The sequence below is a fragment of the Schistocerca cancellata genome, chromosome 5 (assembly GCF_023864275.1).
Source record: "Schistocerca cancellata isolate TAMUIC-IGC-003103 chromosome 5, iqSchCanc2.1, whole genome shotgun sequence".
Classification (NCBI taxonomy): Eukaryota; Metazoa; Arthropoda; class Insecta; order Orthoptera; family Acrididae; genus Schistocerca; species Schistocerca cancellata.
The window spans coordinates 240023971-240037526 of NC_064630.1; the positions used below are offsets into that span (position 1 = coordinate 240023971).

General features: G+C 41.5%; 1 protein-coding gene across 1 annotated transcript in view; it reads left to right on the forward strand.

The window, feature by feature from the left end:
- The window catches only part of LOC126187447 (probable cytochrome P450 301a1, mitochondrial), a 196346-nt gene that overhangs the window by 110108 nt on the left and 72682 nt on the right, over positions 1-13556 (forward strand). The window contains exons 3-4 of the mRNA XM_049928533.1: positions 2092-2225; positions 12071-12183. Coding sequence (XP_049784490.1) covers positions 2092-2225; positions 12071-12183 — 247 coding nt within the window. The remainder of the gene's footprint in view (positions 1-2091; positions 2226-12070; positions 12184-13556) is intronic.

The following is a 13556-nucleotide window of genomic DNA, read 5'->3' on the forward strand; positions in this document are numbered from 1 at the left end:
TATTATTAACATCCTGCAGGTATATCTTCATTCTTCATGTCTCCACATTTATTTCTCAATATAATCACCTTGGCGACGAACATCTAGAAATCAGTTTGTTGATGCCGTCAGTGTAGAATATCTTCTGACTTTGATGACGGAGCCACAACCTCATCTCTGCTTGCACCGCTTCGTCACCATCACAGCGAAATCATCGAAGTTGTTCTTTAAGTTCTGCAAAGAGATGAAAATCTGATGAGGCCAAGTCGGGGGTGTGTGGAGGATAGTCGATGACAGTGAACCCAAGGCGTCGGATTGTTGCACATGCCGCAGCGCTCGTGTGGTTTGGCATTGTCATGCTCAAGTAGAGGGCGCTCCACGTGCGGATGAACTCATCGAATTCGAAATCGATTACAGCACGCCGATTCTCATGCGCCAACGTAGCTTCGTTACACACCACCATGTTACACGTTACAGTTCCGGACCGTCTAGAGGCGGTGGGCTGGAGATATTAGGACATCAAGAACGAAGGCATAAACTGTTAATAACGTTTGTCTTAATTCTGTTGCGTATTCAATGAAAATCTAACATGAGAAAAAAGCCAAGGCGAAGGACGGAACATTACACTAACTCGAAATTTCTGTTTCTTCAGTACTCCGCATACTCTAGCAGAAATATTTTCTGAGTATCACAGGTAGTCTGCAATATTGAAGGCTTCTGCCTCTTCCTCGTTATGTATCTAACCAGAGGAACCCCTTAATTTACGAAAACTTTTCGGAGATTTCCAATTCCGTCTGCAGGCTATCAACATCTGAGACGGTTTGGGCTTATTGAGAACGTCCATTGTCAGTGCCGGCTATTGATAAATTGTTGGGCTGCAACAAAAATCAGAGAGAATGGGCTTCCGATGTACCGAAAGTCCTAGTAAACTATCTCTCTTACGTCGCTCCTGATGGTGTTAAAGTAGCAAACAACCAGCTTTTTCTGCCTCTAAATTTTATGTTACGTTAAGAGGCCAATGAACCCATTGAGACCGTCGTGATTAAGAGACGAAGCAATAAAAAAATCTAGGATATTTCGTCAAGCTTCTGTGGTTACTTGAAATTGTGGGTGAAAAAGTTACCCACCAGAAGGATAAAGTGACTGCACATGATGACAGGTCTTACTTTTTTATAAATCTGTTAACGCGTACACCAGGCAGTTGTTGAATAGTTCGATCAATGCTGTAGTTAGGTTGGCTCTAAATTTGTTCTCGGTGAGGTCTAACGAGGTTACCGTAGAAAGAGATGCAACATCGAAACTAACCTACACTTTTGGACTTCTCAACTCGAATGACTTTAACATGGAAATAAAATGTGTAATTGTAAATATTATGTTGACAAACGTCTACAATGGGCTTCAGTATAACGGAAGTTGTATAGCCAAGTGACAAGTGTCAGTCTCAGTATTTTTGGCAGTAGGTCGCAGGCAGTCGCATTCTTTGTGCGCCTATGGGAATCCTTAAAGCCTACTCGCAGCTAAACTGTGTAAACTCTAATACTCTCAAATACCTCCTTTGGTAGACATCTGGATGTCCGATGTGTCGTAGTTATCGATATTGCTTTGTTAGTGGGGGCCTTACCAACGCTCCGATAAGATGAAATGTTTATATGTCATATTTGTTTAGGAAGTGTGTGACCCACACATGGTGTACTTTCATAGACGAAGTTGGTATGACCATAGAATCTATTGATGAAGATAGTGATAAGTCGGGGCCGTATGAAAGTCTTAAGAGATAAATTAAGATGTCATCAAACTTTGAAATCAGGACTGCTTTGAATTATTTCGAAGGCTAAAGCCATCCCTGTAAGCAGGAGTATGGTGTCATAAATTGACGTTACTTCTGGATATCATTGTTGAAAAGTTGTACGCGCCATGAATTTCACATTTACTACTTTCCCCCTGAAAATATGTTGTATATGAGAAGGTGGTGGAACTATGTTAACTATACTCGCTTCACGTAACTCTGAATCCACATTTTAACTACAAGTAGAAAGTCTTGTTGTTCTGAACACACTGTATACCATAATTTTATTAAGCACTTCTTGACTAGCCTTACTGATTTGTTCACAGGAGAGATGTCGATTCAAGACTTGAATCAATTAAACGACTTCCTGTGGAAGCGTTACGGGGATTTAGTGAAACTCGACGGCATTCCTGGGCGGCCGACGTCTGTGATCCTGTTTAACGCAAACGACATTGAGAAAGTAAGTCCTACAGACAGAAACTTGCAAAACGCTCAGTGCCACATTTTTGCTCACGTGGCTTGTGCAAAATGTTTCTGATAATTCTTGATTCTTGTTTCTTTGCTCACTGTTCTTACCAAGAATGGCGCGATAGTTAGTTATTTGCGTGTTCGATCGATACTGATATAGCTGCGATTTCTCGCTATGGCTTCGAGCAAGCGTCTTGGCTTGTAAATTTAATATGATTTCACAGTAAAACTACGCAATAATTATGATGGTCATTTACATAAATATTTTTTACACCAATATTAAGGCACCATGACTATTTTATTTATGGTATTTCATAATTAACTCCACGTGTAATCTGTTTGTCTCTCTCTCTCTCTCTCTCTCTCTCTCTCACACACACACACACAGACACACACACACACACACACACACACGCACACACACATGCATACAAACACACACACACGTTTGGAAATTCTTCTACAGAGAGTTGTCAAGCAGGTATGATTTCAGTTTCTGTGCCATACGAGGGCTGGGGCCGGCCGCGGTGGTCTAGCGGTTCTGGCGCTGCAGTCCGGAACCGCGGGACTGCTACGGTCGCAGGTTCGAATCCTGCCTCGGGCATGGGTGTGTGTGATGTCCTTAGGTTAGGTAGGTTTAAGTAGTTCTAAGTTCTAGGGGACTTATGACCTAAGATGTTGAGTCCCATAGTGCTCAGAGCCATTTGAACCATTCGAGGGCTGGGTGACGGATGGCGTAGCACACTAGTGCAAGTCATCAAGTAATATTTACATCGAATCTAGTGAAGTTCCAATTACGCTAGCTGATAAAATACCCAGAGAGCATTTGTTTTCTCTTTGTTTAATGTTTCTGATATATTCACTGACCAGAGTGTAATATACAGAGTGTTTATTTTAACTTGACACAACTGATATGTCGAAAACGACGCATCGTTCGAAAAAAATGCTTTAGACGAAAAGTTAATATTAATAAAGGGGACATCTGTGTGCGAAGCAACTGGCCCCTCCTAACCACTCTTCCTGCATGGGCGGGGCCTACATTGTATTTTCAAATGTTTTTTCGTTACGCCAAAAAATACATGCGGTTTACTTGACACGTTGTTACCATCCGTGATAGATGGAGACAAATATCAAGTGTGCCTGTTTCTGCAGTTACGAACCGACGCATTTGATTCTACATTCCTTTTACGATGTGAAAGTAAACCTTTGTTTTCTAATGATTGATATTTGTGTTCGAAATTTACTTTACTGTTGCAAATTTGATTGTACACTACAATATTGTGACTCGCTGCAGTGACTGGTTAGAAACTATGTGTAGCGTGATTCGAAAATAACGACATAGCTTTAATAGTTTTCTGTTCCCATCGGGGTGCCTAATGACCCCTTGTCTCTCACCATTTGGGCACTTGATTACGGTGAGTTCCCTCGCCTTTCACCATAATTGTAATTCACAATGCTTTCAAGCTCTGTACATGCATTGACCGTACGCATTAAGAAACGTGTCGAAATGGAAGGTTGTCAGTCTGGGCATTAATTGGGAGTTAAAATTATGGCGAGAACCAAGGGGACTCACCGAAATCAAACATCCCAAAGGTGAGAGGCAAAGGGACTTAACTACATCAAGCAACTCGTTGGAAACAGAAAACTAGTGGCACACGAAATTGTGCGCCCCATGCACGTCTTTGTTCCTGGATCATGCTAAACGTAGTTTCCAACCATTACATTGCAACGGCAAATACTTTTGTACTGCACCATCAAATTTGCAACACTAAAATAAATTTCTAATATGAATATCAACCGTTAGAACACAAAGGTTAACATTAAAATCTAAAATAAAATACAGAGTCAAATGCATTGTTTCTTTATAGCGAAAACAGGCACACTTGATATTTGTCGCCATCTACCACGAATGGGAAACAATGGTCACACAAGTCATCTCATTGGCATGTTGTTATAACAAGTGGGCTGTTGGTATTAGACGCCAAACAGCGATGCAAAACACATATTCAGTATTCATGATATATTGATCGGAGGCTTCCTGCGCAACTTTATGTCGCACGTTAAACTGAATGACGAAGAACGAAGGGGCAATCCATCTCTGCGAAGAACCTAAGAACGCCAGAAGCCCTGGTGTTCAAGAACCGGTGTATCACCACATTTTCGAAACGACTAATCATACCGATTCAACTTACTCACTTCTTATCTAACAGTACCAGATTCAAATACGATTGGTAGTACATAGAAGGTAAATGAACCATAATATTACCAAAATAAAATTGAAGTAGAATGCCATCGCCATGCCTATCAAAAGATAGGATTTGATCTTGGCAATCCGGACTTATCCTTGGTCTAGACAGCCCATATCAAAAGTTATCAGCATTCACATGTCAGTAATTTAATTAATTCTTCTTGATAATACGTTCATGAAAAGTAACTAGTGTGAATTAATGCATTGATCTCCTACCACAGATTTGGTGGAAATAAGTCATGAAAGCTATCCTGCACGTCACATATTATCTAAGTATCAATAAAAGGTGGCACTGACTGTCACAATGTGTTAGGAACAATAGGTTTCATTCGTGAAAACTAAACTTAACTTCGAATCATATATTGACAACTGATGGAAGGCAAGGTGAGGTGTCATTTTAACCTCGAGCACAAACTCACCATCAACGGATACGTAAATGATCAGAGGTGCAATTCTCTGTGACAGCTAGAGCGACTACCAGACTTAATTGATTTTGTTTGTATTTAGTGTTGTTCGCAGTCCTGGTAGGATATGTAACGAGCGTGAACAGGGTTTTGTCCTTCGTGGTCACTGTGAAGGACACCGGGATGTTGCACATTCGTTTGAGACAGCGTTGTCAGCCTCTGACATAGTTCGAAAGGGGCTTCATTGTTGGTCTCTACTGGGCAACATTTCGAATCGCGCAACATCCAGAATTGTGGGCCATTCAGCTATGACAGTGGCCTACCGTTGGGCTGCGTGGAAATGAGAAGACTTGCAAGCTTGTCACCAGGGTCCCATTCGGCCGTATCTTACCACCACACGAGAGGATAACTGCGATGTATATCATTCACATAGTAATCCTTCACATTTTGGCCTGCCATTCGAGAACAAGTAATGGACTCCCGACAACATTCTTTGCCATTCGGCACCACTACTCGAAAGCTAGCAGGAGCTTGATTAGAGTATTACCGTCTCATTCTGGGATACCGTTAACACTACAAGACAAATGGCTCCGTTTGAAATGATGCCCAGAGCGAGCAGTATGGGCTCCTGTTAAATGGCGTCGATTGTGTTCAGGAATGAATCATGTTTCTCCACTACTTCGGATGATCGTCGCCGGCGTGTATGGCGATGACCTAGATAGCAGTCCACTCTTCCAACGACTGGAGAGGAACAGCAGTGTTACTCTTCCTGTCATGGAGTAGGGAGCCATCGGGTATGACTCCTCGTGACACATCAGTATGTCGCGAACATCCTGTGTCGTCATGTGTTACCTCTTATGCTACAGTATCGTGTTGCCATTTTTGAAAAGTATAATGCTTATTCGCGTATGGTACATTACTCCATGAGCTACGTGCTTTATTTGGAGGTGCTTCTCAGCAAAATCCCCAGATCTGTTACCAATAGAACGTGTATGAGACCAGGTGGACGTTAATTTCGTCCCTGCGCTAGTATCTAGTTTTCGAGAACCAGATATGGGATACGTTGCCTCAGAAGAGGCTTCAACGGCTTTATGACACCGTTCCCAGTCGAATCACTGCATGCATACAGGCGGAGGGGAGCAATGCCATTCTACTTGGTAGAATCATACTGCCACGTTCTTCGTAAATTTAACTCAATTTTGTAATCACTGAAATAACATAGTACAGCCTCTCAAACAATGAAGTTTCTTTGCGTTCCCTTCTCGCCTCCTGGGTGCTTCAGTTTCTATGTCTATTGCAAGCAGCTCGATTTTTGCGTAAAAGTTGTGTACGTTATCTTAAGTAGCACTCTTTTTTTTTTTTTTTTTTTTTTGTAGATTTAGTTATGAAACTGGAGAATACGGAGTGTTTCAGGAGTAATGGTAAATGTTTTAAGAGCTGGCAGTATAGACGAATTGCAACAAAAAATGCCTTATAACATGTATCCAAGTTTGTTGAGTACAGAGATACAGCTAAGTTCAATGCCTTCTTGCTTCTTGTGTTGGTACACCTGTTGCTATGTGTTGTTATGGGCGTGTTTATCGGATGTCAGCAGTAGAATGTTGATGTTCACGTTGTGAAGTTGTGCTTTAGTTTACATTGAAGTTTTCATTGTGATTAACTGGCCAAGTCTACTGTACCGTAGCGTGTAAACATGCCGCACGAACTGACACATGCTGAATATGCCGATGTTGTATTTGCGTATGGGTTCTGTAATGGACACGCTGCTGCTGCTTGTAGAGAATACGGCATACGATTTCCTAACCGCAGACTACCAGATTCAAGTGTGTTTACTTGTGTGTCAATACACTGCGTGACACTGGTACAGTGCCCAGTAGTCATATTACATCTGAATGAACAGACTGTAGATGAAGCAGAGGACATTATTCAGTCGGTAGAACGTAGTCCTTCGGCAACCACACGTATCGATGTTCCACATAAAAGAGTATAGCGGACATTAAGTATGCATGAGTCCCATTCGTATCATTTACTGTCCCTTCAACACATTCGATAAGGAGATTGGAATTTTTGTTATTGGATACTTGAAAATCGCCAGGTAATCCAGTTCTTACTTTTCGCTGATGAAGCCACTTTCACTCCTAACGGCATCAATAACATTCGTAATTCATATCAGTGGTCTGAAGTGAATGTGTAGTGTGGTTTGATAGACAATCAGTTGATTGTTGGGCCATTGTGTTACCGCATTGTCTTAAAGAACCCCGTTATCTACAACTTCTTGAAAATGCGCTTCCAGCATTATTGGAAGAGATTCCTTTGGGTGCAAGAATGCCAAAGTTCACCCCGCATGACGGGGCTCTTGCACAGTTTAGTAGTTAGATGACACATCATCTAAGCCTAATAATGGATCTGTGGAAATGTGCAAAAAAAAAAAAAAAAAAGTAACCTCAAGAGCCAATTTGAGCGTTCCGATTATGAGTAGTGCAGCCCTCATAAAAGAACACAAACACGATCTCAGAAGAGCTACACTGGGTTACATACTAACAGCCGCATCTCTGTACTCGATAAAAATTGAACACATGTTACATGGCATTTCTATTGCAATGCGTCTATACTACCACCTCCTAAATATTTACTATTCCTCCTGAAACACCCTGTATTTGATCGGAAATAAGTGATCAGTTACGGTTAGTAGATATAAGACAAACATCAATGTAAATGAAACAAGTATAATGAAGTGGAGTTGAATGAAGAATGATGATGCTGGGGGACATGAGCTGTTGACTGTAGGAGACTAGTTTTGGCATTTGGGCAACAAAACAACCAATCATGGCACAGGGAAACTAGATATAAACTGCAGACTAGAAAAGCAAACAAATGTTTCTGGAAAAGACAAGTATATTAATATCGAATATAATCATAGGCTTTAGGACTTATTTTCTGCAAGTATTTATGGAAATGAAACGTTAAAGATAAGCAGTAGATGCGAGAAGAGAACAGACTCTTTTGAAACATGGCACAACAAAATATTCCTGAAGTTTCAGTAAGTAGATTGAATAACAGGTGAAGAGATACTCAACTGAATCGGGAGGAAAGGAAATTATGGTGCTTGTTGACTAAAAGAAGGTATGAGTTAAGGGTTGCGTTGGCAGGCCACATTCTGCATAAAATTGTTGACGGAGAGCAAGACTTGAATACAGTAAGGTAGCACAAATGGATTTAGGTTGCAGCAACTGAGCTAGAGACGAAGAAACTGCTGACACAGGGGATGCCTGGCGGGAGAGCTGCACAAAACAAGTCTTCGGACTGAAGACGGCAATACGCAACATTCTGAATAGTTTCTGATCTAAATTTGTGATCTAAAGACAGCAGTATTGTTCTCAGGAGCATTGCAAATCAGTGATTTATAACGGGGAACCTATTACGTTTTTATAATTTATTTTTATCATGTCAAGAAAACTCAGCGAATTTTTGGTCTGTTTTAGAGTTTTCCGGTTGAATGTGAGACATCAGGGTGTCATAGTCTTACATGAGATGTCGAACATTAATGAAGTGAGCCAAGATTACTGCGAAGATTTGAGAGGATAAAAACATTAACTAAATTATAAAGCACAATAATTTACAAGTACGTATATTACAACATTAATTTAACGCAGTGATTCGTTGGTTACACTCCTCTTAATTTCCTCTGGACATGCAAGAATAAATAAATTCGTGAGTTATGTCTGTATGTACCCCAAAGGGACTCTATACCTTCCACTACGGGAAAATGTCATCATAGTTGTCACCAGTGATCCTCCAACCTCAAAAACGAAAGATTTGACAATAATTTAATACAAATCCGATTTTCATTCCGTTTCACCTTTCCAACAGCACCCCGAGGCCCGGTAGTGTTTGTTTCTTTTCCATATTGTTAGTGATGTGTTTACTGACATTAATTAAAATTTCCTCATGCAGTTCAAAATGGTACGGGATCTCTTGCTCTATCTTAACCTCGCCCCCACTCCCACACCCACCCCTAACGGTTAACTGTCATGAGGAATGACAGAAATCAATAACTCAACTGCTATGTATTCGACATTAAATTTCATTCTGTTTCGAATAGTTTTACATGTCACCACTCTCACAATCACACCTTGCTCCTAAGTGTGCTAGGGGCATTTAAGCTACATACTGCACTTCTCCAGGGAGTAAGTCATATATGTACAAAATTCGGTTGAAATTATAATTAGCGTTCGGAAGTTATGTGTGGACACAGGCATCGGGGCCTGATGCAAATTTCAGCGCAACATTACAACCTAAGTAAAAATATTGCCTTATGTATTCTGTACTGAAACTGAGGATTACGCTGCGGATTTCTCACTCAGATACCTCTGCTTAATATTGATTGTTTGCGAGAAGATCGTGTTCTGCTCCGTGGAAGAAGTAGAACTGTCTACCAGTGACTGCCGGGATTCGACAGTGACAGCACCGTAACCGCCTGAGACGGCGGTTTATACTTCCGGTACACAGTTGTCCGCATTGGTCTGGATCCCACGACTGAAGTATGAATATGGAGTCGACAGGTTAAGAGGGCCGTGCCACATGCGGGATTTCAATGGCCCCACGTTACCAGCTTCCAAAATTGTGTGCTCGACCGCACAGGATCGTACGATGACGTCACGTACGACATCACTCGTCGATTTCAGTAAACAAAAGCTGTTATCTGACGTTTCAAACATAAACAAGACCGAAACTATATTTCTCAAAGAGATGCCATTGTGGATCTAAAACGATCACTTCTGGTATGCTTAGTATGGTAGGACAGCAGCCGTTACATTTCTGGTGCGTTATGGCTGATATGTGCTCTAGCTTGTAAGCGTCGCGCCGGCCGGAGTGACCGAGCGGTTCTAGGCGCTTCAGTCTGGAACCGCGCGGCCGCTACGGTCGAAGGTCGAATCCTGCCTCCGGCATGGATGTGTGTGATGTCCTTAGGTTAGTTATCTTTAAGTAGTTCTAAGTTCTAGGGGACTGATGACCTCAGGAGTTAAGTTCCATAGTGCTCAGAGCCATTTTTTTGTAAGCGTCCCCTTCAAATAAAACGGACTGCCGAGAGATTGTCAAGCCAGCACTCAGCAACCATTACTATGGACGAGCTATGGCATTCAGCTGAAGCAACGTGGAATGGCGCCATCCGCGCTCCGTCTGACTCGATACCCAGATATCAGAATGTCTACATAGGTGGCAGCGCCTTGTACTGTGTTTGTGCATAAGTTCGTAGAGTATTTCCACATGTTGAAAGACAACAGATACACATAACAGAGACTTTATCCATCTCTGGAACCGCGTGACCGCTGCGGTCACAGGTTCGAATCCTGCCTCGGGCATGGATGTGTGTGATGTCCTTAGGTCAGTTAGGTTTAAGTAGTTCTAAGTTCTAGGGGACTGATGACCTCAGAAGTTAAGTCCCATAGTGCTCAGAGCCATCTGAACTTTAGCTATCAATAGTATAGTATCCTTTACTATTTACGACAGTGTGCCAATGCTGATACACCTTTTCGATTCCACGACGAGAGAAATCACGTGCTTCTGAGGCGAAGAACTCGTCGAACCATGTTCGGACCGCATTCTTATTCGGAAAGGAAGTTCCTTGAAGGTTGTTCGATAGAGAGCAGAAAAGGTGAAAATTTGAGGACACACGATCAGGCGACTAAGGTGGGTGCGAACTGATTTACCAACTCAACACCTGTATAGTGTTTTTCATTAGTGTAGCAGAATGCGGGCGGGAGTTATTGTCGAGTAGTATCACTTCACACAGTCTTCCTGGTCGTTGGTGTTGGATTGTGTTTGCTAGAACCTCATTTGTTGACACTAAATGTCAGCAATGATGGTTACACCTACAGGAAGCAATTCGTAGTACATCGAACCGTCGCGTTTCCACCAGATGCATAACATTATCTTTTCTAGAAGTGTACAAGTCTTTGTACGGGGAGTTTCTGCCTTGTTTCGGTTCGACCATTTCTTTCTTTTCCTTATGTTAGCATAAAGACACTGTATCTCGTCACCAGTACCGATACAGGATAGGAATAGTCGGTGTTGGTTCAAAATGGTTCAAATGGCTCTGAGCACTATGACGAAGTATTGAATAGGATTGGGGAGAAGAGAAGTTTGTGGCACAACTTGACCAGAAGAAGGGATCGGTTGGTAGGACATGTTCTGAGACATCAAGCGATCGCCAATTTAGTATTGGAGGGCAGCGTGGAGGGTAAAAATCGTAGGGGGAGACCAAGAGATGAATACACTAAGCAGATTGAGAAGGATGTAGGTTGCAGTAGGTACTGGGAGATGAAGAAGCTTGCACAGGATAGAGTAGCATGGAGAGCTGCATCAAACCAGTCTCAGGACTGGAGACCACAACAACAACAACACTATGGTACTTAACATCTATGGTCATCAGTCCCCTAGAACTTAGAACTACTTAAACGTAACTAACCAAAGGACATCACACAACACCCAGTCATCACGAGGATAGTCGGTGTTGTTCACGAGCCATTTGATGACGAGCAAGCAGAGATGCGCATATGGCCCCAAGTTGATTTTTGTGATTTTGACTTAGAGCTTGCGGTACCCATACACCCGATTATTGATCGTTCCCCATTGCATGCAAATTCGTGCGATGATGGAATGATCAATTTCATCACATCTGCCAGTTTTCAAGCTTACAAGCTTGAGAATGTACAGCTAAGTAACAGCATGTAAGCTAAAACAGCAATAGTGAACTACACATAGAAATGACAACCAACACGCAAAACAAAGACTCTAGGGGATTATGCACCATCCTAATGCTAAATACTGTAGACAACAGAGACATCGCCGGCAGCGGTGGTCTAGCGGTTCTAGGAGCTCAGTCCGGAATCGCGCGACTGCTACGGTCGCAGGTTCGAATCCTGCCTCCGGCATGGTCGTGTGTGATGTCCTTAGGTTAGTTAGGTTTAAGTAGTTCTAAGATCTAGGGGACTGATGACCACAGATGTTTAGTCCCATAGTGCTCAGAGCCATTTTTGAACAGAGACATCTAAGAATTTATCACGTATTCTCCCTTCTACGCTATAAAAGCACAATAAGTAGAATTTCGTTATTTCCCTTCCTCGTATTGTAATTTTAATGACAGTGTAGTAGCATATTCACTCGGCACTGCCTCTGTTGCAGGCGTTCCGCAACGAGGGACCATGGCCGCACCGGAGCGGCCTGCAGAGCATGCTGTACTACCGGAAACACGTCAGGCCCGACTGGTTCCGGGACCGGTGCGGTGTCGCCGTCACGTGAGTACGCCGCTAGTCCTGAATATAAAGCGAGGATGCCTCTCTGTCGGCAGGTATCGCATCGCACATGTCAAAGACTGTCAGTAGTTAGGTTCAGCATTTACTATCATGGTAACTGTTTCTTTCGTCACCTCTCGATGCAACAATATAATTAAGAATGAAAAACGCAATACAGTTTATGTTCTAGGGGATTAATTTATTTAGTTAACAGGATTTCCGCTCATACGACCACCATCAGACTTGATTTATCGTAGTCAAAGATGTTACAATATTTGTGAACAACACTGGAAAAATGTTACTCCTCTAGATTTATGCACGAAAACACAGAAAATGCCATTTTTGACAGTGCAGTGGTGATGCAATTTAAAAGGAAAAAAGTTGAACGGGAAGTGAATATAGAGAAAGAAAACAAGAAAAAAACATTAACACAAATCTCCAAAAACGTCAACAATCTCAGTGAAATAAAATGAGTTCTTGATAAGAAAACTTCTACTGTCCGTCTACTATTAAGTATTTGCCTCTTTTTACTTTTCAAAATAAATCTTTATGTGTTATGTATATACTTGTATGGGAGAGAGAATTATACGCTATAGCAAAAAATTAAAAAAAAATATTTAATTATTCCTTGTGTTAACTGAGATTTAAATAGTTGCTACCTTATTTTAATGCTTTAGGGCCCCAGATAAGTTTAATGAATAAAATTCTTAGTGAAAATACTTTTATCATCATGTAAGTACAGCCACAGCATATTACAAAAATACCCAATAAGAAACTGAAAACTGACTGCATTATGTTACTCTCATTCGCTGATGTGCTGAAAATGAGAATATATACTTCAGTTTAAGTGGAACTGCGTGCCTGTCTCACAATTTAAAGAAATTTCGATCTGCCGCATAATGGCGACGTATTTTTTGCACCAGCGTTTTTATTTCTCGAATCTGCAATCTTAAGTAAAATCTGAAAAACGTTTAAACGTTTTACATGGAGGGTGTCATTATTACATAAATGGCGACAAAAATAATGCTTAATACGTATGTTAGTCTAATTCCTTATAATATAAAATTGTATACATCAACGTAAGGAATAGCTGTCTACTGTCGGCTACATCCAGAGAAGTTCTTTAATGTTTGATATCGTTCATTATTTCACGAAGAAGACCTCAGAGTTTACTACGCAATGTTCTATTCACAGACTGTAGGGCACATTGTTTATTACACCATGTATTTTTCACAGGTATTACGGAACACAATTTACTCTTTGCTTAGTTAATTAAAAATACAGTACTGGCCATTAAAATTGCTACACCTTGAAGATGAGGTGCTACAGACGCGAAATTGAACAGACAGGAAGAAGCTGCTGTGATATGCAAATGA